We start from the raw sequence: 26,609 nt of genomic DNA, 5'->3' as shown, positions 1-26,609 counted from the left end.
AGGCATTTTATAGTATTGAGCACATCTTTTCTGATGGTAATGATGAGCTAACAACTGGTAGCCAACAGAGATAAATGAAACTGATGCTCCAGAATGAAGTCATACTGTTGTGGCCTGTTACAGTCGTCCTGGACAGCAGTAAAAATTCAGCGACAAACTCTTAGTGTATGACAGTTTTAATTTTATTTACCTGAAACCAAAGTCCATGTGATACGTTGTACAATCATTTCTGAAAATACAGTACAGCAGTTTGGCAAAAAATGCCAGTGGAGGGACCGCCTGCCATTAAAAGGGTAAAACATCAGCATCGCTGCACACCTGCCTTCCCAGATTTGGCAAAAAAAATCTGCTCATCTCAGTGTAAAGCAAAAAGCAAAATCTATTATCTCATAAAAGTATTTCCTTAGGAAAGATGAACTGTGTTTTTGAACTTATACATAATCTATTACATTTGTCTGGTAAAACAGATGGCTGACTGAGCAGACATGCACCATAGAATAATGTACAACTGACTGTACAAGGTACTAAGCTCTTAGTCTAAAATGAAGGCATGAGGACTGTATGGCAATCTAAGGCTCTTCATGCAGGAGGATGGAAGGACCGATGAGGCGGAACTGGCTAGTTTCTATCAGACATTCATTTATGGGCATTCTGTAAAAATGATGTGTGAACTTTCTGAGCCCCTGTCATCACTTCACTGGCATTCAGCTCTTGTAAGATGTGCTGAAAAACACACATGCACAACACAAAACCAAACCAAAGTTTCTGCTAGGAATTTACAGGAGAGATGGGCTTACTTGGACTTTGCTGTAAAGGGAAAAAAGAAAAGAAGAGGAGACAGGAAGAAACAGATCAATGGACACGAGAAATCACAAAACAAGGTAAAAAGCATCTGAGCAGCAGATCATTTCAATGAATTTCAGAGTAATAAAGGCCATGCAATAAAGGAGGGCAGAAGATTCATACAAATGCAGTTCAAAAAAGAAATACATACAACACCGTGTCCTGTAACGGTGTGGGGGCGTTTAAATGCCAGCATCTCTGCCAGTTGCCCAAACATGCTGCAAGCCTACATTCAAAAATAAGCGGCACCAGCAGTAACACTGAGCCCGTTTAAAAATGCACAAGGTTCCCATTTCTGCTCAGTGTGCATCTGGCACTTAGTGACATTATAAGCTCCTGTTTTTGTACCATTTAAAGTATTTACATGATAAAACACAAGGAGCAGTTATTGCTGTCATTTCGACACGAGCAATGACAGACTGACAAGCTGTGTGTGCAACCACCATACAGACGAGAGCGCGGCAGTAGTTAGCATGCACGTCAAAGTGTACTCACTCTGCAGGTAAATAGGGGGAAGGCGTGGGAAGAAACAACAGTTAGCTTTTCAAATTAAAAAACAAAAAACACTCTCTGGTCTATCGGAGCGCGCATGCAGAAAGGCTACGCTTGAGTAAACGGGTGTGAATGTATGCAGGAAGAAATGAAATGTATAGAGTCTACTTCGTGTCCTATGTACAGATATACACACGCCTCCGACAGCAGCCAATCAGAGGTCTGAGCGCCTATCAAACCGTCCACGTTGTGCTCAGTTTGCAAGACTAACAGCTTCTTGGTGCCTTTTTACATATTCAAGTACAGTATGTGCACATTTTACATACATAAAGATTACTGTCGTTAACACACAAAATTAGGACTGAAACCTTAGAATGAATCTCATAGATTTAACTTTAAAAAAACAAAACAAAAAAAACAACAACAACCCAAAAACAACACCCCCCCCCCCCCACACACACACACACACACACACAACACAGACAAATGTGTTTTCTTCAAGTAAATAAATTTAACAGGCTGTACCAAGAATTTACTCAAAATCAAGCTGGTAACATGTCTTTGTCCCCTCTTCCCTCAAATAACAGAGGAACACAAAAAAATATCTATCTATATCTAGATATAGATCTATATCTAGATATAGATAGATATATCTATATATAGATCGATATATCGATATATCTCTCTCTCTCTATATATATATATATGCACATTAAAATACATGTGAAGATTTTGACTCTACTGGTGCTTACCTCAACACTTCAAATGATCACATATGAAATGACAGCTTGGACAAATGGGTCATTATGGTCAAATCAGCAGCACTGAGGTAGCTGTGCTCTGCCTACTGCAGAAAATAATGAATGAGTACGATGCAAAATGTGATTCATGCTTGGGCAAATGTATTCTGCTGAAAGTCTTTGCCCCTAAATTAGTATTGAACTAAACTACGCAGTCCTCAGAAATCTCCATTCCCCAAATTATAAAATATTAATTATTACAGAATAGTAAATAAATTCTCTCTGTACAGCTCAACATGTCGCTCCAACGCAGTGGGCTTCTCTAGCTATTCTCAAAGGGGGTCAAAACAGAGAAAAGCACAATGGTAACATGGAACATAAATCATGTCGTTAAAATATTACTCGAGCACCGGCCACCCAAAAATATGTGCAAGTCTAAATGTACTTAACAGAGGCGTTCTGACAGCGGTTGGAGAAGGTGTAAATGCTGTTGCTGTAATTTGTTCCGAGTTAATGTAACTGTGTTAGATGTGTGCGTTAATGTCCACTTCACACTGGTGCACAAGGAGGGTAGTGTACTGGAGTCAGTCAGGGCCACAAGATGGCAGACACGTTAGTGTCGGTGCTGTAGATCCACAGCACCAGGGGCAGGGAGATGGCCACAAAGGGCCAGGAGATTCCCTCGGCGCATGCAGACAGAGAGCAGCCTTTGCTTGTCGGCTTCTCCAGTTGTTTACCGAATTCCAAGTAGTTCCTGGCCATAAACTTAAGCAGCTCGTCCAGGAGAATGACGGGCATCGAGATCTTCAGCACCATCAACCACTGGGTCATATCCAGAGGGGTGATCTGGAAGATGACCTGGGAGGGAATAAGCAAATAACTTACAGCTGCTTTTTAAAGAGAGCGAGATAAAGATTTATGAGGATTATCACCGCATGGGTAACACATAAAACTCTACCAATGTTTTCTACATGACCGTAAGAAGTGTGTGGTGACGTTTATTCAGCTTTTATAAAAATACACTGCTTTGTGATGAGCTCAGAGTCGATCGATCAACACGGCTCTTATGTCAGTACACTCAATGTGTAGCTGGACACAGGAGATGGTCAGCCTCAAAGATGGGAAACAGCGGTGAAGAGATCACCTGGGTGTTTATTCCCTACCAGATAAAATGTCTAACATATACAGAGTTATGTTTTTTTATGTTGGTGGTCCCAATAATTTCTATGAAGTATCTGAAAATGTAGGGCAGTCAGAGAGTACTGTACTGTCATCAAATACATCAGTACTGGTGTAGTATTGATATTTCTTTCCAAAAAACACAAATTTACATTTCAGATGAAAATGGCTCTATCTGGCATCTGCTGTTTTAAATAATCCTTAAACTTCCAAAGCCCATCCTGACAACACCCAGTAATCACAGGTGGGCCATCCACACCCCATCCCTCGCTTGTAAGTGGCTCTAACTATGGAAAGTATACTAATGGATATTCATCTTTTGCAGGAGTTTACACTGTTATTTACTAATTATTTATTTTTAAATGTTGGCACATTGTTTAACACTTTGCTTTTAAAGTCTGTAAAGTACCAGCAGACTGCTCTCTTTCTCTCCCTCCAAACCAGCAGTCATATCCCTCTCTTGCACTCGCATTGCCTCAGCTCTGAGAGCTTCATCTTTGGCCATTCTGAAGCTGAAGCCAAAGGCTCTAATCAGTTTGGCCTGGATACAAATGGTACTTCACCACACTGATGTCCACTTCAGAGGATTATGGAGGGAAAGCCCTCCATGTCCAAAGATCCCCCTGTGGCAGCGGTGCCTTGTGATTCTGTGTTGCTCATCATTTTTCACTTTAAATGTTACAGAGAAACTGGCCTCACATATCCACGCCTGCTCCATCCCACATTTTTAATGTTCAAAGCTATGCAGCCGGTAACGTTAGCCTGAACTGGGAGTGAATTTCCACTTTAACCTCCTAAGACCCAAACTCTTTCATGGCATGCATTTTTAATTTCTCTTTGCCATTTGGGCTGATCGGGACCTGATGAATGTAAAAATAAAGAATTGTCTTTTTAGCCAATGTAGTTTCTGAGAAGAGGACATCAGGCCCTCGTAGAGCAAAAGTTAGTGTTGTGGTCTAGACAACCCAAAATGTGATGTCCATATGTGGACACCAGGTCCTAGGAGGTCAAATAAAGTTATTTGGATCTGTTTCCCCCCCTCATGCTCCACCTTTCAAGGTCATTTTCCCCCTAACAAACAATAATAAATGGCCACTAGATGGCATCAAAATCCACATAAAGACCAAAACTGCAGCAGACAGATCACTTTGACTTGTGCCAATGTCATCAAGTCATGAACACACTGTTCTTATTTTTTAAACTTACAGGCAGAGGTTCCACATAGAGGATGAGGAAGTGGAGAGACATGGAGAGACAGATGGCCCCTAGCAGCCAAATGTTCTCCCAGGGAGGCATCCGCAGCAGGGACTGGTTCTCTGACAGGCTGGACAGGAGGGAGCGCACAGATGGTGGATCTGGTTATACAATCTGTCTATCATCGTGTCATTGCAAATGGTTCTTTCATGAGAACTCCTCCACTCTTTAAAAATACCCTTACCTGTTCAGAGCATTGCACATCTCAATGGTGACAAGCACGGACAGGGCCATGGTCATCGGGTAGGGTGACTCAAACACGTGGCAGTCCAAGCCATCAAACTCTGGGTTGTCTGGGCCACACTGGAGGAAGTGGCTCTGTGTGGAGGAAGAGGGGAGAGTGAGGGGGAGGCAAAGAGCGGAGGGAAGCTGAAGGATGTTCTCTCAGACAGACGTACTTACCAGCTGGTACAGAGTGACCTGCGGTCCATCATCAGAGATTGTAAACCACCACGCAGCAGCTCCCACAGTGGCAGCACCTACGTAGCCTGGAAGCAAAGACAGCAAAATCATCATATTACTCACTGGATGTACTGCAGGAAAAAAACAAAACAAAAAACAAGACAGCTCGAATCCTGCTCAATTTTAGTCAACCTCCAATAGCCAGATATCTGAAGAATAGCCAGCCAGAAATCAGGGGCTCCTTAGCATTGCGAGGAGGCTTCTCCATAATGTCCAGATCTGGGGGGTTGAAGCCAAGGGCGGTGGCAGGGAGGCCGTCTGTCACCAGGTTGACCCAGAGCAGCTGGACAGGAATCAGGGCCTCAGGGAACCCCAGAGCCGCAGTGAGAAAGATGCTGTCAGGAGAAACTATTCCAGTCAGAAAGTGCTAATGATAAACTGGAGCAAATATGACCTTAATATTATCAACAGCATTGCTGTGTGAACGTAAAGCTGTAAAACGACAGCTTTTTTTCTCAGCTTCATAAAAAACAGAAGACTGAGCAATAAAGAGCTCTAATCTCCTCTGAAGAAGACTCACCAGACGACCTCACCCACGTTGGAAGAGATAAGGTATCTGATGAACTGCTTCATGTTATTGTAAATAGCTCTGCCTTCTTCAACGGCGGCCACTATGGAAGAGAAGTTGTCATCAGCGAGGACCATCTCAGAGGCTGACTTGGCCACGGCAGTGCCAGAGCCCATAGCGATGCCGATCTCTGCCTTCTTCAGCGCAGGGGCATCGTTCACCCCGTCACCGGTCTGTACACAAACATGTTCTTTATAGCAAGTGTTGCCTTTTTCTTCAGTAACAACAGCAAATCAACCCAATCAACACGACCCTTACAAAGCCAAGAGAATGAACCATTCACGCAGAAATGGGCAGTTTTGATCAGTACGACAAACTTCATACCATAGCAGTGATTTCATCGAATCCTTGCAGGAACTCAACGATCTTGGATTTATGTGAAGGCTCGACGCGCGCAAAGCAGCGCGCACAAGTCACAGCCTCCCTCTGGGCATCGAGTGTGAGCTCATCAAACTCCCGCCCAGTGAAAGCCATGTGCTCAGTATTGTCCTCCTCGGTCAGGATGCCGATGCGGCGGCAGATAGCCACAGCTGTGCCCTTGTTGTCCCCGGTGATCATGATGACGCGGATGCCAGCCTGCCGGCACAGTGTGATAGAAGCAGCTACCTCCTGTCTGGGAGGGTCCAGCATGCCGACACAGCCGACAAACGTCAGGTCAGACTGGACACAGAGACAAAGATTCAAATGAAAGTCTGCTCCTGGAAAGAATGTGCTACAAGTAGATTACGCAAATGTATATCCACCTCATACTCGATGAATTTGGCAGTGTCAGACAGTATCATGTCCTCCATTTTTGGTGGGCTGTCTCGTGTGGCCAGAGCCAAGCACCTCAGGGTGTCGCGACCTGTCCCGTACTCACGGATAACAGACATGATCTTTTCTTTGATGCCTTGGCTGAGGGGAACTTTGCTGTTGCCAACTCTGACATGAGTGCATCTCTCGATGACTCCCTCTGGGGCTCCCTGTGAGGAAGAAGAGAGGCATAAAACATTAACAACACAGCAGAAGACTGCAGCGAATGCAGATCAAACATCTGCACGTATTACACTGGGTATACCTTCACAAACATTTTGCCCATGGTAGAGCGGGACTTGTTTGGGCTGCAGTAGACAGACATGGACTTCCGGTCTCTTGAGAACTCCAGGGTGAACTCCTTCTTCATCAGCTGTTTGATCACCTGATCAGACAAAGAGACAGAGAGTGAGAAAAAGCTGCTGAGCACGAACGGTGGGAATGTGCAGCGCATGCAAGTGAGGGAGCTGATGTCACTCACTGAGTTGCAAGCATTGGCTCTGTCAATCTTTGACAGGTTGTGAACTTCAGTGTCGAAGACATTCATCTTCTCCACCAGACAGGTCAGCGCGGTCTCCGTGGCCTCGCCGACCTTCTCGTACACCCCCTTCACCTGAAACATCCAAACTTTCACTCATTTCTTTTCTAAAACATCTTAAATTTGCCCAAAGACTGTGCATCAAAGAAGGATTTAGCCATCGTTAAGGCTACCAGTAGTTGTTTCGATGATGAGTGAAGGGGAGCTGTGACATTGTGCTACATTCCTGCTCATTAATCTTTGTAGACGAATAAAGTGTTTATTCACCTGGCAAAATATAGTGTTTTCCGTCATTCACGATACCTGCATGATGGATCTCAAGCCTTAATTACTCACTGTGTTTAGCTTACACACATCTTTGCCAAATGGAGTGCGACTGCTTTGGTGATTTCAGTGCCTTTGTGAGCTCGATGGATACACTGTACAGACCCGTTTATGAGCTGAAGTTGGACGATCCATGCTAGCAACCATTGCTTTGTTTTAGTTTGCCTCATTAATTCATCATGCTGGAGTTCGCAGTGTGTTTTTGCATTTCTTCCAAACATCATTTGCCCATAATCTGAAGTATTGCAAATGATCATGACTGTTCTGAATGTCTGTTATTTGTAGTATATTAATAATATCAACGGAAAAGTTGTGATTGGCTCATGCGGGTGTCATCAAGCAATGATTTGTGTAGCACTAGACTTTGGTTTGCGCTCTGTTGGTGTAGCACACATGACCAGTATCACTCTGTTGTGCTCATTTAGTTGTGGGATGCTAAAAATCACAGCTGAGATTAAAATTTTATTAATTTTTCAACCCTGGAAGCTACATCTATCTTTCATATACAGTCTATAAGCGAACATAAAAAGATTATTTCACTTAAATCCAAATGTACAGAAGGGTAGCAGCAAAACAGGCAGTCATATGTAATTGTTTTCCCCCAGAACTGAAAACTGCACTAAAACACATAAAATAAGCAGCAGGAAAGGTGCAGACCTCGTTGAAGTCCAGCGAGGAGTCATTGCACAGGGCACAGATTGTGGCCAATTCAACCAAAGCATCATAGTGGGAGGATTTCACTAGTTTACCATCCTGGTACCTGAGGACAAGTACAGAACATCATGTTACCATGTATTTAAGGATCTGCCAGTTATGGAGAAGCTATAAAAGTACTCACACTTCACCCTCGGGGGCGTAGGTAGAACCTGTGATGGTGAACTCTGACAGAGAGCAGCTGTCCCCTTCAGCTTTGTTGACAATGAACATCTGGAAATGAGAAGAGTCCATGGGACATTAGAAGACATCACACAGATCATGTTAGTGTTTGACTGAAATACCAGAGTCTTTATTGTCAAACCACAAAACCTCCAAGTGAACTCGAATAGATTAAAGGAAAAAAATAAGATTATATTATTAGGCTCTTTGCAGATGATGCTATTGTTTGTCTGTTATCCTAGAAGACTTTGGCAAGTATTCAGGTTGTGAATGAAATCTAACAGAGACTCAAAATCCTTTCATTAAATGAATCTTCTGAGCAAAAAATGAGAGAGAAAAAAAGATGAATTGGAAGGTAATAACAGTCAAATATCTAGGAGCTGTGATAGTAAAATAATTTAAGATAATTAAAACAAATTATACCCAGATTCAAGATTCAGGGAGATTGAAGCCCAACCACTGCCTTCTATCTGGACTGGCACAAAAACTGAGGTGATGAAAATAAATGCATTGCAGAGATTTCTTTTTCAATGCATTCCTCCACATCTGATCTACAAATGCAGGTTAAGACGCGAGGCATGATTATTTTGATTCATTTGTGCTGAGAGGGGACCAAAGCTGAAGACCTCTTGAGTTAAGGAGACGCTGTAGCTAAAGTGAGATTCTTAATGCGGACGATTCCCTTTGTGTCACACAAGATGAAAGATATTTTTACATATACAAGAAATATTCAGAGGTTAAAAAAGCAATAATCAAATTAGTATATTATATAAAAATATAATTTACACTAACAGAAAAACATTAGTTTTTGTGACCTTTTGAATGAGGAAGCAAACTTCTTCATATTCTTCAAAGTTAGCCTATGAAAAACTAAAAGGCTAAACCAGAAACAACTGGGGAAGACAACTTTAAAAAAAACAAAAAAAAACAATGAAAGCACTCAGAACCTGAAAAATCACAGCGGAGAACATGAACACTCATCCACAGACTGAAAGCAATGGGGGATGTGGTCGGAAAAACTTGATTTGTTTCTTTATTACAGCTCATATTAAAAGTACACAATAACTGTTGCAGCAGAAAAAAATGACAGTAAATTGGCTGCAACGTTAGAGTGTGTCTCTGTGAGGGGCAGGCTGGGTGGCCTGCTGCCTAATGTGAGAAAAGGCTGTTTAGTTTCTCTCCATAAGTAAACAGAAGAAGCTGCCAGGGAGCCTGACTAAAGAGAGAAGCTGTGCCCAAAAGGAAGACGCCGCAGTGCCAGGCCTACTCCCGCAGGAAGCTTTGATCATTTCGCTCACTCACAAACAAAGATGTACAAAGCCACACAGTATACACACAAACAGGGCTAGTCAGAGGCTGCTTATATCAGAAAATGGATGAGGACAATCAGCAAGCCCTCCTGCAACGACTAGCCAGACATAAAATCCTGGCACTGCCCTGCTGCAGTATATTTAGAGCAAACAGGCAATCCATTAATTATTTCAGTAACCAGTTGAACACTTTCAGGAATGATCGTGGCCTGTCAGAAAAGGATTTAATAAAAAGGACGTACAATCACAAACTACATTTAGGCTGCATGAATGTAGATGGTGTTTTTGCTATGTTGTTATTATTTTATTGTACAATGTTGGGTGCAAATGTATATCTGTAATAAACGATTCAAGTGAATGAGACGTTGCTTTTTATTAGTAACCATGAGTGTAAAGTCAGTGAGCACACCTCTTTAAAGGCTTTTGTTTGCATGTCCCGACTCTGTGTGAATTACGATAAGTCACTACAGTAACTGCAGAATCACAAGGCTATTTAATCACGGCCAACTCAATGTGCAGGGACTGAAACAACTGACAGTAACTGTAAATGAATGCCACCCTTATTCAGGCTGTGCCAAAGTTCTGAGACAGCAGTGAACTGACAACTAAAGGGGATTAAACTTTAATAAATGCTGAAATGTACTTTTTATGTGGGGCCAAGTAGCACAGAGAGAGAGGAAGAGAAGAAAAAGAAACTACAAGCTCACTGCTTTGCAGCTTGGTGACGCAAGGTCAGTTATGCAACAGCAGTAGTGTAAGTCATCTAACTCCTCGATGCAGATTAGAGCAGTGAAAGCGAGCTGCCTTCTCGCTCAATAACCAGAAACTACCATTTCTCTGCTTACAGAGAGCATTAGCATTTTATAGATAAATGGAAGAAACTGCTGTCACCTTATCCAAACATAAAGTAGGGACAACAAATACGACAAAGGACTGACGACCAACCTGCTCAGTAATGCAAAAACACTGTTTCTGTGTGTGTGTGAGGGAGAGAGATAAACTCACTCTGCAAACAGACATCTGGTTGGTTGTCAAGGTTCCTGTTTTGTCAGAGCAGATGACAGAGGTGCAGCCCAGAGTCTCCACAGAGGGCAGGCTGCGGACGATGGCGTTCTTTTTGGCCATGCGGCGAGTGCCCAGGGCCAGGCAGGTGGTGATGACAGCGGGAAGACCTTCAGGGATGGCAGCCACAGCCAGCGCCACAGCGATCTTGAAATAGTAGACAGCTCCACGGATCCAGGAGCCTCCGTGGACGGGGTCATTGAAGTGTCCGATGTTGATGATCCACACGGCGATGCAGATAATGGAAATGACCTTGGATAGCTGTTCGCCGAATTCATCCAACTTCTGCTGCAAGGGCGTCTTCTCCTGCTCCGTGGCTGCCATCTCGTCACGGATCTTACCAATTTCTGTGTTAACGCCAGAGGCAACAACCACACCCACAGCCTTCCCTGCAGCAATGTTGGTACCCTGAAAGAACATGTCACATACGTGTTGGCTCAAGTGCAACTGATATCATCGCGCACATCCTCAAATAACAGAAACTTGTTTTTCCAGGAAGTGTACAGAAGCTAAACACATAAGAAGTAATAGGAATCAGCAGGATGTGTGTGATAACTCATGCAGACTCGGGCTTACAGAGAAGAGCATGTTCTTCTTGTCTTGATTGACGGCGCGAGGGTCAGGCACGGGGTCGGTGTGTTTGATGACAGAGACAGATTCACCTACGAGGACAGAGGAGGGTTAAACCGGCTTGCATTCTTCTGTAGATGATTTAAGGAAGAACGCTCAGCCAGTCGTCTCCACAGGCAAATCTGCAGTGCTGGTTATTCATCTTTCAGTGATGATTCACATGAATGTCTCAGAGGAAAAAGGTGTTAAGTGGGAAGAGCGTCACAGCAGACCTCTGGGCTCATTCTGTTCATCAGTTACTCAAAGCGACCAAGTTGAATTTTGTTTTTTGACCATTTATTCAGACAAACTGACCTCGGTTTAACTTACTTTAAAAGGCTTTGTGGTGATACTTGTGTTTTAGCTTAAAAAAATGAATTAACAATCTCATAGGGCAGTTATTCTAAGAGAATAAAATAACATTTGTCATTAGGTAAGCTTTAGTCTATCTATCCATTACTTAACAAGGATTAGCATTCAAATAATTAAAAAATGTCAACTTTGATGTCTGCCATCAGCAAAAATATCTTACCAGTCAGGATGGACTGGTCTACCCTGAGGGTCGTGGATTTGATTGAACAGATGCGGATGTCAGCGGGCACCTTGTCTCCAACTACAAAAAGCAGATCCATAATTAGAGAGAGAGGAAAAACCCATACAAATAAATATGAGGAGAACAAATACAAATATCAAACCAAAGATAATGCTACTGAAAATTGTTACAAATCATCTAAAGTTGATTAATTATATTAAAAGATTTAGAGAAAATACATTGCAATCTATGCATATAAGGAACAAAACTGACAGCAGTAGTTATCTTTGGGCAATTATGAGGAGCTACATTGGAAACAGACACTTCTCTCTAGAGGCAATAACTTCATGGCCTCAGGCCATGTTAGTGAACCCAGTTTGTTGCTGCATCCACAAATCCCAGTTAAAACTCATTACATGTAATGTAAACCAGATTCAGAAATGCTGCCACCTTGTCTGGGCCTGAGCTAATTTAAGATGGACTGGAGCAAAGTTCAAAACTTTCCTCTGATCTGATTAAACCAAATATTAAATGAGTTCCACAAACTATGGACATTAAATGCAAGAAGAGTGGAGCATACAAGTTAAAGTCAACATCTGTGACAGGGATGGGTGAATTAGTGCGCAAAGCATGGATGACTTGTGCATCAGTGAAGACACCACTGAAGCTGCAATTAAGAAAAGGTCTTTTTCAGTGAAGTTCTTGCCTATTTCAGGAAGATAATGTAAAACCTAGTATTGCACATCTATCATCAGCATGGCTCAGCAGTAAAAGGTTTATTAAAAAGAATCATCCGATTTCAAAAGGCTACATCTTATTAAGTAACGGACATAGAAGCTTGTGGTAAATTTTAACATATATGGCTAAATATGAACTTTCACCTACAAAACACTGCAAACATCTATGCAATACTCAAACTTGTCCCATACTTTAGTGAGCATGTCTGGAGTAACTGCAGCTCAACCTACTCTAACAGTACATGTTTTGATTGCTGCCAGTTAATATGCTGTTTCCCTGTGATAAGAGCATCGATGTGCAGGGGCTTGTGTCTTCTTCAGGGCGTGACAAAGGCAGACATAAATTCTTAGGCAGTGAATCAGTCACTTCGCTAAAGCCTACCTCCAAACGAGTTCCAGGATACATTCAAAGCTAAACGATTTAGCACGTGAGAGAAAGATTTCAATCATATATCCAATCAAAAAACAAAAGCTAACAACAAAGGAGAAAGGGCACTCTTAACTCTCCACCCATGCAGTCCTTGTACAGTACCATTTGTGGGTGGGTGTACTGGCCAAATGAAGATTTAACAGATGAGAAGGTGTTTATTTTCTACAGGCAGTAACTCTGCTTTAGAGTAAACTAAATTTATGAACCACAGCTCACTATAGCGTGGTTGTTATGCCTCACAGCAGCAAAGGAGTGCTGCCATTGGTGTAGGATAGAGAAGAAGAACCAAAGACAGAAGGAAATGAAGGACTTGTGAGCCATAAAAGGCTAGTCTCAAAGGAAATGGCCAATTTGGGTACATCAGAACTGCAGTGACCCAATTCAGCTTCCTAATCTTACATAAAGGCAATGGAAACTGGGGAAATGGCTCAGGCTATGGCACAGTTCTGTGGGTGTAGTCTACTTATACAGGCCTACTTAGTTAAAAATGTAAATTGTGTCACATTGTTACAAAAGACTCCTTGAATACAATATAGCTAGAATCCAGGAAACGGCACTAGGCTGCCAAATATCTAAGAATGTAACAAAACATCTAAACAAGGCTGAAGTGGAAACTCACCCAAAAACAAATAGTGATTTTTATCAAATGTACCAGTGTCCAGATCCAGACTGAGGGAGACAGGTATTGTATGGCTAAACCAGCCTTGGCCTTGGAGGAGGAGAGGGGGGAAAATAGCAATGGGACCACTGACGCATGCAGCCAAAAAAGGAAAAAGAATTTCAACTTGTTTCCCAATCTGCTGATCTGGTTTAAATGTGGCCCTACGATGGCAGACATGTTCTCATCATTGCCACAGGAAGAGACAGGCAAGATGCAGAACACAGGAGCAACTCGTCTGCATTACCTTGGAGTTTCTTATAGATGTTTGGAATAGAAGCTGCAAACATATTTTATGAGTGCATCTATACAGTCTAATCCAATGCAGACCCTTGCTCTAGTTATGTGTACTCCAGCCCCCCTGCTCTGTGAAGGTTGATTTCTCACTGGGAAGCATGACCCTATGTAAAGTTGGATGATCATCAACTCATCAGAGTGCCAGAAACACTCATCTGTCAGCAGGCACTGGCCAATTAAGGCAGACAATGAAAGGATTTCTGAGAAGACAAATGTTGAGCTCAGCTGCATCTTTAAACTATCTCAATGTGGAAACAGACGTGCAATGGAAGATTTGCTTATGAGAAGGTCACGCACCTGAATCAAATGGCCTGACACAGGCTCAAAGACATTTCACATTACAAACCAAAGGGGAGCTTTCACAGAACAATGTGCAAACCAGAGACCGTGAAATGTCAGTGAAATTCACCGACTTGTAGCAATGGCAGGAGAAATAACCATTAGCAACATGAAGTTAAACTTTGAGCTAAAGAATTGAAGCGACTACCAACAGGGACAGCTATACGAGGGCAAGGAATTCATTACACGGGTAACTATGCAACCAGAGCCTGGAGCATCCAGCGACCAAATGTCAGCTACAAATCAATGAGCAAAACACTTCACATATGGAAGAGCTGAAGGCTGCCCCCCTGAATTCACTGTCCTAGTTACACAGCTGTAACACTTTACTTCAATTATAGATGTCAAATAATTTCATTACAATTGAATTAAAGAATTGCCCATACCTAACTTTTACTCAAACTTGCATCCTTTCTGGCTGTGTAACACTTCCTGTGTCACGTCATTACTTTCAAAGAAATACAAACTTCTTAAGGAGTGCTGAGCCAAGACACCAGGAGCTAGAGGGCCAGCTTGCTAACAAAGGTTCCTACTGATGTTCTCATGCAAAGTAACCAGTGCTCTGTGACGCCGTGACACACTGGACCTGTCTTGAGGCTGTGTTACACTGCAGGCCTGCTCTGGTGAAGCGAGTATATATCATCTGTCCCTTTGTGTCAACATCCTACTTGGTAGCAGTCCAAGCATTTCCAGAGGCATGACCACGTCTTCACCTCAGGGCTTGCCAATGGCTCAAACGGTTTACAAATTTAACGGTGGCGAAAGCTAAGACCTGGTGATACATCGCCACCAATATGACTCCCAGAGGTGCCTTACAAACAGAACAGGCAAAGCAATGACTGAACTGAAAGTACCAGCTTTGACTGGCACTTGCACCTGCTGTGCGTTCAGGGACAGCGAGTGGTTATGCTGGCCAGGCTTCCTTGGGGCCGGCCAGGAGGCTACATGTGCTGATGGCAGCTGAACAAAAGCCTGAGCTCCTGTCATGTAGAGTGGGCTGTTTCAGAAGAGTCAGCAGGCAAAGCTTAATGCAGCTTTCCAGCACATCTCTGACTAACTACCTCACCGTCTGCATTTACATATTTATGCAAACTGATCCGGTATTAGCAAATGGTTTATAACAGATAAGCCGCTAACCTTTCATTGGGTTTAAAAGTTTGCTCCTCTATTTGGGACCAACAATGGAAGAAGTCCAAAGCAGGGAAACCTAACCAAACAGTCTCATTTGTGCAAGTTTACTTTTTGCAAGGACAGTTTGTTGTACCAATGTCTCCTTTGCCCTTTGGCCATTGCACTAGCACATTTCCAGAGTAATGGGTGAGATTCAGTTGGGTTTTTTCCCTGATCAGCAAACAAGACCTGAGTAAGTGATGTTTAGTTAGCTGCTGCCTGGTGAGAGAGATATGAATATAATCTAAGAAGTGACATTTTTCTAACTTCCTGCTTCTGTGTTGTCACAGATGCAAAACACGTGTCAAGTTTTGACCCCGGTTATGCAAGCACCATCTCCACACTGTCTCCCTGGGATCTCTGCTGCTCTTTGTCTGGTATGAATCTTAAGCAGCAGCAGCTGGCTGGAGCTCTTCATAGCATGCAAGTGTTTCTCTTGCCATAGTAACAAATCTTATCCCAGGACCAGGAGCACTAAAGTTCCAGCCAAAATTAGCCAAGCAGAGGATGGTAGGAATTCCATATGTTTGGCACTGCAAATTTAAATTGGAGCTGAGAACAATGCCATATCAGGTACTGATCTAATAGATCCAACCATAATAATAATAATTTACATGAGTATTTACCACAGCCTACTTCAAACATGCAAAGATGTGGACATTTAACTCACTGCCATCGAAAGAGGCCAAGACGTATACAAAAAAAAAAAGAAAAGAAAAGTACAGTTTGTATATGGGCTTTAAAGCTTGAATCAATAAAAGGTGACACGAGCAAACAAAAGCTCATTGGTGACATCATCAAAGCGGTTCCTTAAAGTCTGACATCTCATCCCACCTTGAACCAGTTCTGCAGTATTTAATGTGCACTGGTCCCGGCCTTCCCCGAATTTAAATACTGCGCATAACATGTACAGGCCTGCTTCTATCGCTTCATCTTACATCAAAGACTGCTGCTGCTAATTTCCCAGGTGTTTTTCTCATATTTTTATGTTAGTAATTCAGCATGTGGAAGTACTGAGACACTAAAATGTTATTTACTAATTAATTAAATAAATTATACATTTAATTACTATTTATTTTACAAATAAAAATGTTATTCTACATTATTCTTTTTAACCTGCTTTGTCTAGTTCATTTATTTGTGTGGTTTATATTATTTCCCCCTCATTTATTCTACAGTAATGCTATTTTTAAAACTTCTTACAGCTTTGTTATCTGTTTTTAATTATTATTATTATTTTATTTCTCTTTATTAGCATTTATGTTTGCTCCGTCTTAAAGGGCTCATCAGTCTTCAATGAAGCATTTTGAACTGCACGAACAGATTCCCAGCCGTGAGTGCGGTTTAGGTAAACAAGGTAAACAAGGCACCTTAAGGCAGCTTTGTTACACGTGATTTATTCAGACACTTCCATGCATACTCCTATCAACCCAAGCTCAACCAGTGCACTGCTTAGTTTGAATGAAACCCCTGTGACCCTCCTGGACTACATCAGAGGGTTGAGTTTTTTGAAGTCCGCTACTCCGGCTGGCAGGATGAAACCATTTCTCTCAGCCTTGCTGAAAAGTCAGAAGCCTCTGCCAAAAGACAGTCCCTCAGTGACATCGGACGATTGCCAGACCACATTAAATGCCACATACTATCCATGGTGTCTGGAATCTCAGTGGAGGGTGCCGGTGCTGATGGGCAGGGTCCCTGTGCATTGAGCGTGATAGGGCGGTTTGGTTATTCACAAAGCACTTCCCTATAAGGTCATCTCTCTCTAGCACAATAGGAGCAGATGAGAGATCCTCCCCCTGCACTCCCCTCCACAAGCCCAGACTCCACAATTTCACAGGCAACAGGGAACAAACAACTGAGCTCTGCCGCTCTGAGAAAAGGCAAACATCCAAATCTGCAAACCCTTAAGGGGCAGCTATTACGCTCATTTCCAGCTCCATATTTTTTATTCTTGGACTCTTTCAGAGTAGCTTTGCATGACTCACATTCAAAATGTATTTATTTATATAGCTCATACTGGAGCTTGGTTGAGACTCTCAGCTCATCCTGTCTGAAACCAGTTGTTTAAGATCCCCCTCCCCTCACAAACACAAGCTTTGTACGCCTGGTGGATTGGGCTTCTGTGCTTACAGCTAGAGCTGCGTACCTGAGCTCTCCATATCTTAATATGGATGGATGAAAAATATCTTTACATATTCACCTCACTGAAAAAAGCCGAAAAAAGGTTTCAATTGAGTGTTCAGAGCAGCAAGTAAACTGACAGCTACATGCAAAGGACTTCAGTTCAGTGGACTTCACGTTATCTGACAATGTGACTTTTTAGGGATTAGTTAGGTTGAGCGATGTCAGCATTTGCTCATTTTAAAACCGCTTCATATTTATGCTATAGTAAATGTCTGATTAATAAAACCATTACAAAAATCTACTTTAGATAAACGTCTGAAAAATGCATTTAACAGAACGTAATCATCTCCACTGTATGTTCAGTAAGAGTTCATCTGTGAGGCTGATAAGCGAGTAGGAGGCAGCGTTTAAACACACAGCGGCAGCAGCCTCACAGAGAGCCGTGCAGTTTGGCTGCTGGTTATTCTTCTCACGGCTGAGGCAGCCACAGAGGGTTCATCTCTGTGTCCTCTATCGCAGCTCAGCTAAGCAGCCTCCCAGCCAGCATCTGCGTCATCACAATCCTCCTCTGCATGGCAAAGGTCACTTTGGAGCTTCAGGAAAATATTATTCATTAAAAAAGGGAGCCTGACAGGAACCATTGTAAAGGATAGTTGGAGGATCAAGCGAGTAAGTAGAGCTGATGAGCAACTCCTGACTGTGGGATAAAGCATCCAAGTCGTCTCCCTGCTGGGTTGCGCTCAAGCTGCTGACAGCAAAGCCTCCAGCTACCTTCATCAAGAGTTTTTAAATAACTAGGTCTCTAATATGCAAGAGCATCTGACTCACAAGTTTCTGTTTTAACCGGAGCCAAAAATTGAACTCAACTTCTTATGAACCTAAATTAACATGTCATGATTAGCACTGTCAAGAAAGTAATTTACATATAGTATAGAAACATATCCCAACTAGAAGGATATGCGATGTTAAAATGCAGATCACTCCTACTTTCTGTGCCCTTGTCAAGGTCACTCAGGAGTCCCGCTGAACACTGTCCCACGTCACCTGCTGTTCCCCCCGAGCAGGAGGGGAGGGGAAGAGGCTGACACCTGTCATCTTCACGACTGTCACTGCCTCTATAAATACAGCATTCTATAATCCATAATGAAAGCTAAAAATAAAACCCACACGATGCACCAAAACGCTAAGCATCACTTGAGGGGCTTAGGTTCAAACAGAGTATCAGGACAGCGTTTGAAGGACTCATTACTCCGTACACGCGTTCCCGTTCATCCCTCTGCAGTATTACATACGTTTGTATGCCGTAGGGGAAACTGCACTATTAAAACCAAAGCCTTACATCCTGAGGATTTCAGCTGCTGAAATGCGCTGACTGCAGGGTGGGAAAGTGTTGAGTTGGGATGACACTTTAGAAGCTTTGCAAGCTCACACGCACAGTTACAGTAAGTGGGCCTTAACAGCATGTGTGCGCAGCCCTTTGAGACAATGGGTTAATAGGAAAATCTCAAAATACATCAGCCTTACAGGGTGAGTCACCGTGCTGCTGCAGTGGCACTTGGGGATGGGGGAGGTCTGAGCATGTGCTAAATAATACATGTCCATACCTGGACTCATATGACCTGACCATTACCTGAAGCAGAGCCAAACACAGACGAGGTGCTATCTTATGAAAACACCAGATGTCTCTGATATTTAAAAAAAAAAGCCATAAGGAAAAATAGTCTTTCAGAGTGAAACTGTGGCATTAAATTGCCAATTTTCTGTGAATTTCAAGGTTTATTTCTATCATGTTCATGTGATGCCCTGATGCTTCTTTTATGAGAGAGAGGTCTGTCAAAGCCAAATCTATTTTTTCCTAAACAACGCGTATAAAAGCATTACAGATGCAGGTCAACTTACCAGCAACCTCCACTATGTCACCAGGCACGATGTCTCTGGCCTTGATCCTCTGCACAGTTTTCCTGTCCTGTCGGTACACTTTCCCCATCTCAGGTTCATACTCTTTAAGCGCCTCAATGGCATCTTCAGCATTGCGCTCCTGGTGAGAAGAAGATGAGATTCAGGGCAAATATTTCTGAGTTGCTGTACAGCAAACTATCACGATTGCAGAAAGCTGGATGCTTCCTTTGGAGGGGCACTGACTGTTCTCGCCGGATGTGCGTGCATCTCTCCTCGGGTTGTGTTTGGGGACATTTAGGTGTTAAGTGTATTAAATTTTCTCATTTTCCAATCTTACTCTTCACCAGCAAGAAAAACATCACTCAAACCCACACAGTTTGAAAATAAATAAATAACTAGAGAAAGGCTGCTGATGAAAACCGGCAGCCTGTTCCTTTTGAATAGGAAGTCTTCTTTGAGACAAAAATAACTTTCAGTGCAGTGTTTTTCTGCATTGCCTGTGAAGTTTAATGGTAAAACCTCTAACTCACAGCGGGGCTGTAACGCAGATACAAGGAATGTTTAATTAAACATGCAGTACTGTTACGTAGATTTCAGTACTCGAGCCTCTGAAGGAGATCGGGAACCCAGTTTGAGCTTGTTTTTTCATTTTGGATGATCAGATCATGTTGCACTGGATTACACTGCACTGGACGCAGGATCAAACTGATAGGGGTTATTAGTAAACTGATAAGGGATATTTATTTGAAGTCTGTCACATTGGTGGCATCTGATTTAGCTCGGCTTTATTAGGATTTTTTCCCTCACACTGACACGCCTTCAATACTAATATAACTGTAGTTTAACACATTGCTTTGAAATGCTAAAAATACCACATTCATATTCATGAAATTAGATTTTTTTTCAACAAAAATGCACTAAACCCTGATGATATTCAGACATAGTGCTCAAACTGTCCAAAAACAGAATTAAGTACGAATAAAAATGCAAAGCCGTGATTCGCTATGCTCTCACCTGCCACACGCCGACGATAGCGTTTGCTATAAGAATGAGTAGAATTACAAAAGGCTCCACAAATGCGGTGATAGTTTCCTCTCCCTCCTCAAACCAGGCCAGGACCTGAAAGAAGTCAAATAAACCATCAGTATTTATTAGACATTTCACAGAAAAGAGAGCTCCCTGCCTCGTGCTTGCATATAGCACAGCTCCATCTGTCCAGAATCAACCTTACATCATCATCATCCTATGACCAGAAATGTGTTTTGTAAGGTCACCTTAGACCAAATACAATCTTGAGTTGAAGTGAGCTTTTGTGTCAGTTTTTCGGGGAAAACAAAAACAAAACTCTGCTCTCATCCAAGAGAAGTCAAGTGTCTCTGAGTACGACTGTTACCACTGTGGCTTCACAAAAAGGGGACAAAATCCAGAAAGAACTAACCACGGTTTTTGCATGGAAGAAAAAAAACTAAAGCTCACATCTCTGATAAAACTTGACTGGTTATTTCTTTCAAAAAGAGATCCCTTTTTAATACTGCCGTGTTGATTTTATGTGAGGATTTAGCCATCTGCCAGAATCTTCACATTAAACTCTGAGATTATTAATAATTTAGGATCATCAGCAGCATATTTTTATACAATATCTGGGAGAAAATAATATCCCATCACACGGCTAAAATCCATACATGTCATATCATCCCTGAATACAACACATTCTTGTCCTCAATTTAAAATGGAATAACAATGTTCAGAGTTTTGTTGTAAACAGCAGACCTTTAAAATTCCTAGTTAGGTTAGAAACATTAGAAATGGATTTATTCTATTCATTGTGAGCAGCTGGTTATATACTCATATGCACAGTGGTATATAAACATACATACATTGTAATTACTGGTTTTTACTGTTGCTCTGAAAGCTATAAAGCTTGGCTAAGCTGTATATGGACAGAGGCTACTTCATGAGTAATTCATTCAATAATGCAAACAGGTGGCTGTGGAGAAAGCTGTGGGGTTAACACGGTCAGACCTCCATTAAGTTAACACTTTTTAAGCCTGTCAATTTTACTTAATTCACATCACGAACACCAAAGGACCAGTCTCAACATTGTTACACGCACACACTCAAAACTGCCAGGAAAAGAATTACAGTATATTGACCCGGAGTCTCATTTGGCTTGCTGTTCCTGAGAAAACGGTCTTTAAATTACCCTGTCTGTCGCAAGCAATTAGTTAATCTGCCATAATGTATAAAGCAATCAACCTCAGTAAGACCCAAGTGTCTGACTGCAGTGGATGCCAAAGACCTTTGAATGGCATAATTCAAAAAGGCAAGCATAATGCTTTAATAGCTGTCTCAACACAGAAGTGCTTATAATGCGCTATTGTATGTCATGGCATACAATACATGTAAAGATACTATTCTAACCAGCTACCCTCTTCATTTTAATATAATGGCAATCTGCTTGTCGATGAATTGATTACTAAGAAAATAGCAAACAAATGTTAACTGTGGTGTGTTAGAAACCAGAGTAACCTCTTCAAACATTAAATCCATCCATCTAAAATCCATACACACTTTTAATTAAAAAAAATAATAACTAAAATAATACACTCTGAAATACTCAGACCAGCCCCTCTGACATTGCTGCCATGTAATTGGCTGATTAGATATTTGCATAAAGAGCAGCTAAACATGCAGCAGGCGAATGTGAATCACTCATCCAAGCACATTCTTCTGGATATGGTTTTTAGTTTTCTAAGAGGTTTGATGGTTATATACACATTAAATTTACACCGACGCTGGTGTGCACTTCTGTCTGATAGAGAGCCCTCCCACTGAGGGGTGAGGAACCAAATTTGGTCTCGAGTGGTGCTCTGCTCCACTGTCAGACAGCAGCGACTGACACCTCTGTATCACCTGACACCACTCTTACCAGCTCTCTCTCTCTCACACACACAGGCAGCCTCAGTTATCAAAGTCTTCTTCAGCCATCTGTTAAGTTAGCAGTCATTTATAGAATTAAATAGCAAGGATGAATCTTTGCAGTGCTAAAGACTGCTTTAAAAAAAAAAAAGAAGAAGAAAAAAGCACGACCATATCTGACAGCAAAATGTAGCAAAATAAAATGCTTTTATTTTTATTTTACTCAATTTAGCTTTTGGGAGCAGATCAGAGAACATGTTCTCATTTACTTGTTACATTTTATCTAAACACAGTAGAAGAACTTAAGAGACAAGAAGAGATGTGCAAGGTAACCATGATTCCACCTTTGACATAAAAGATTGTTTTAAAAAGTCTCTTCCCTGCAGCTGACAGGTACATTTCATAGGCTGCAAGCTGCATGGTGGATCTATAGTTTATACCATGTGGAAATGTTCACTTCATTTATAGCTTATAAATTGGCTCAGACACATGGGAGTGACGCTGTTATGTAAGTGTAAGCCATCAAACATATATCCATGTAGCATTGGATGCCTGCGGCCCGGACGAGACCGAGTGCAAGTTATTACACAGCAGTCACGCTTGGCGACTCAAATGTCTTACTTGGCACATGGTGATAGCAACTCAATGCTGCTACTGCTGTTGTCACCATTCCTCAGACGGGCTGCTAGCCTTCTCAGCTGTTTAGCTCCCATATGTGAGTGTAACCATAGGCACGTTATACAAACTGAAGACGTTCACACTTCAGCACTATGCGCTGAATAAATAATGTGCTGCCATTTATGACACCGGGCTTTATAATAATCCCATCTGCGGCTTTGGCTTCATGTAAACACTTTCAGACAGAGGTGGAAAGAGGAAGCTATTTGAGGGATGTGAAAAGGTTTCTTCTGACTTTAAGATTAGCACATCATCACGCGGACACGCAGGGGGTGACAGCACAGGGGAGTTAACGTTGAGAATAAAACTAAGAAGCTCAGCTGAATTTCGAGAAGAAGCCTGCAATTCAGTTTCAACTCACTGAGCTTGGGATGAGATGACTGAAAGCAAGTCTGTGTGGTACATTAAAACAAACGCTCTAGCATATACTTACAAAAGATATGCATGCAGCCAGCAGAAGAATTCGAACGAGCAAATCTTCAAACTGTTCGAGGACGAGCTCCCATAAAGATTTCCCTGCAAAGAGAGGGAGAGAGAGAGGAGGGAGTTAGTGAAAAACAAGCCAATCGCAGAAACTTGCCAGCATAAAAATGATGGGAGTGGTGTGAGTGACAGCAGTGATTACCTTCCTCCGCTGGTAACTCTGTGTGTGGGTATGCGGTTGTCAATCCGGGGATCATACAGGAAGCAGGCAAAGACGAAAAAATAAATAAATATATATAAGTAATATATGAACACAACAACAACAACAACAAAAAGTTTCCCACTTGAGAAACAGCAACTCTCTGCATGTTTGTGAGCGCTACTTTCATAGCTCTAAATCTCAGGCACATTTAGGTGTCAAAGCCACCAGCTTATTCTCAGTTTCATGTGAGACTTTTGCTCAGTGATTATTCAGTCATAAACAGTGAAAAAGAGGGGAATTTCTGTATGCACGCCTCTGTTTGACTGTTAAACCCATGAAAGAAATCACACTGCAACTATTTAATACTTTTATATGCAAGACCATATGTTCACATTTCTAGCACCAACAAGGGTACATAATTTACATCAGTGATGCTTTATTACACAGCAGGAATAAATATTTAAATAAAAATCCAATCAGTGCAAAGGTCAAAGTGAGCTAGAAGGAGGGAATACCGTCCATGGCCTCCCAGTTGATATTAATATAAAACAGCTGTTTAAGCCTGGGACAAGAGAGATTAACTTTGGCAGTGTTGGTCCAGTAAGCCTGTACCCACTGCTCAGTGTCCAGTGCACATGTATTACAGTTTGCTGAGGAACATTCAACAGGGTTACCGTGTGAAACTACCGCGCCACATTTCCCCGCTGCTGTCAGCAGTGTGGCCGCGATCACAGGCGGCTCACGCACTGTTACCGTGCACAGCTACGGCCTCTGAGTAATGATTAACTCGTTACTGTGTAAAACACGGGAAACCCTCGAGGTGACGTCAGCCAAATCACCATACGGTCTGATGATGATGCTGGCGACTTTTACCCCGCATATCAAAAACTGAGCTCGCGCTGCCCACGCCACCGTGACATGACACTTTCACGCCGTGTCTCGTTCGCAGCCGCAGCGTTTTTGTTTTTCCGTCGCTTTGCGGTTTTAAGCTGTCGTACCGTTTAGGCCCCATTTCTCCCGCTGTCGTTTCACCTCGTCCAGGGAAAGTCCTGTGCTTTCATTGACGCTGAAATAACTGTAAACTTCTTCCACACTCTTCGTGTGAGCGTTCTCCATGGCGGATAGACGGCTCCTTCTCACTCAGCTGTACCCGAGAACACCGGTGGAGGATACCTTGTGGCTCCCTACCCTGTGAGGACTTTTAGAGCAACGAGGACTTTGTCAGCTCGGATAGCTATCGGCAGCTACTGACAGAGGTGTAACGTGTCCCTTTCTCTTCTCGGCCCCTCTTAAGATTTCCTTCACGACAGAAATTTTGTAGCCAAATTCCTCTTCCCCGCGTGGTTACTGTGCGCCTCCCGTTATGTCCGAAAATAGTGGGAAAGTGTCTGCAGCAGCGTCCCGTGCCGAGGACTGCATTCACCCGGTCCAGTCCTCCTCTGTGCTCCCGTGCCGTACCCTGCCTCACCGTGGCGCAGCTCTCAGTAGCTTCACGCGCTGCCGACAGTCTGGTTTTATCAAAGCGCCTCACTGCTGCCCCTCTTCCCTGCGCTGCATGTGGACTCATATCATTGGACGACCGCGTCAGCTAAGGAGAGCCGGAAAAAAACCGGAACATAACCAGGAAATGAGAGGCCGACATACCGGGGGGTTTGTTTTATGTAAGCCGTGAAGATTGGGTCACTTCGTACAGTGTGTAGGGTCACTATGCATTCATTTTAAGTGTTTCATATTGCCCGCCACGTCTTCCTCAGTGTACCTGGCAGGTGACACTGTTATAGTGGTGTGACACGTGACGTCCTGGAGCTATCAGTTGGCTTTATACGGCTGACAAGTTATTCCTTAAGATACCCTTCCACCGCTTCATGAATGTCCAAGTTGAAACAGAGGCGCATATATATATATGTATAATGTGTGTATAAAATGTTTAATAGTTTAATAGACAGATTTTTCTGGGGAAAGGTTTAACAACTTGTTCAAAAACAAGTCGAGAATAGACATTACTACGGAAGAGGATTAGGGCCACTGGGGAAAAAAAAGAATTCTGACTTTAATTCTGAGATTAAAGTCAGAATTCTTTTTTTTTTTTCCAGTGGCCCTAATCCTCTTCCGTACATCACAATAAAAACACAACATCAGAAATTTATTATAATATTTTGAGAGAAACATGACATTTCAAGGAGATTTCTGCAGCAGCAAAGGTGGTGGTTTTGCTTTTTAAAATCTTTTTTAAGCATTGGCGATTATATACATGTCCTCTCAATGTCCTTTTCATTCAACACTGAACATGGGCAGCCCTGATGGTCCTGTATTAATAAAAAATATATATATAAACAGGTAATACGAGGGGACGAGCAAGAGCTTAAGACTGAAAGTAAAGACGCCTTTTTGATTTTTTTTCAGTTTAAGTCTTAAGTAAATATTACCACAATTTCCCAAATATGATATTTAATTACCTAAAAAAATCATTCCACATACCTTTTTAGTTTTTATTAACTACAATAATCTTGCAATGCTCTGCCCAAATGTGCTTATACAGCTTTATAGGCAGCTTCATGCAGACAGAATGAAGGCATCCAAATACAAAAAGTCCATTGCTCGTTTAATGTATCACCGCTTTAATTAGAGAGAGAAAAAAGGATGGAATTGAGATGGTCTTAGAAAATTGGAACATTTATTTACACCAGCTAGTAGCAGAGACATACCAATACCACAAAAAAAAAAGGTTTAAAGTGAAAGGTGTTTGCAAAACAAAGGTCCAATTTTCTGTAAAGGTGTAAAAGGATCCCCCGCCCTCCTCTGGGGTCTTCAGAGGGTAGTGCTGTCAGATGTTTTACAGGACTGGCGTGCATCATCTGTTAATGTCTTAATAAGGTCCCAAGAAGCACAAGGTGTTGTAACAACAATAACATGGCACCAGCCAGCTGGACATCAAGCAGCCTTTTACAAAGCACACTTGATCCGTTTGGCACAAGGGCCACTAACATTGGCTGTCAACAGCAGATTAAGTTCCTGTGGGAGAGGGGGAGGTCGAGACCCTGAAACATCCATGAAGACATTTGCTGGGAATGACGTGTCACACTGAAAAGTCAGTGGGCAGACGTGTGTGTCGTGTTACCTGCTAAAAAAAGATATGAATCTTCATCATCCAA

General features: G+C 42.3%; 1 protein-coding gene across 2 annotated transcripts; it reads right to left on the bottom strand.

Annotated features, from left to right (window-relative positions):
* Window positions 1–160: 160 nt before the first annotated feature.
* On the bottom strand, window positions 161–24,988 carry atp2a2a (ATPase sarcoplasmic/endoplasmic reticulum Ca2+ transporting 2a). Of its 2 annotated transcripts, XM_085474561.1 has the most exons (21): window positions 24,456–24,988; window positions 23,458–23,475; window positions 23,266–23,348; window positions 20,250–20,354; window positions 19,236–19,374; window positions 11,582–11,662; window positions 11,017–11,102; window positions 10,384–10,848; window positions 8,031–8,119; window positions 7,850–7,952; window positions 6,812–6,943; window positions 6,596–6,715; window positions 6,282–6,500; window positions 5,863–6,198; window positions 5,491–5,711; window positions 5,103–5,305; window positions 4,911–4,996; window positions 4,693–4,826; window positions 4,461–4,578; window positions 2,813–2,933; window positions 161–807 (listed from the first exon to the last, which is right to left on the bottom strand). In XM_085474561.1, the coding sequence occupies exons 1-21, from the start codon at window positions 24,571–24,573 to the stop codon at window positions 794–796; spliced, it is 2,991 nt and encodes a 996-aa protein (XP_085330687.1). In that variant the 5' UTR covers window positions 24,574–24,988; the 3' UTR covers window positions 161–793. The 2 variants fall into 2 exon arrangements, with proteins under 2 accessions (XP_085330687.1, XP_085330686.1); XM_085474560.1 differs by having other exon boundaries at window positions 161–2,933.
* Between the last annotated feature and the right edge of the window lie 1,621 nt (window positions 24,989–26,609).

Source organism: Copadichromis virginalis, linkage group LG12 (genome assembly GCF_057382275.1).
Source record: "Copadichromis virginalis isolate Kocher_CV1m ecotype Utaka linkage group LG12, C_Virginalis_male_GT1.1, whole genome shotgun sequence".
NCBI classification, from domain to species: domain Eukaryota; kingdom Metazoa; phylum Chordata; class Actinopteri; order Cichliformes; family Cichlidae; genus Copadichromis; species Copadichromis virginalis.
Note: the sequence above shows the minus strand (reverse complement) of the source record. Positions and strands in the feature narration are given on the sequence as shown.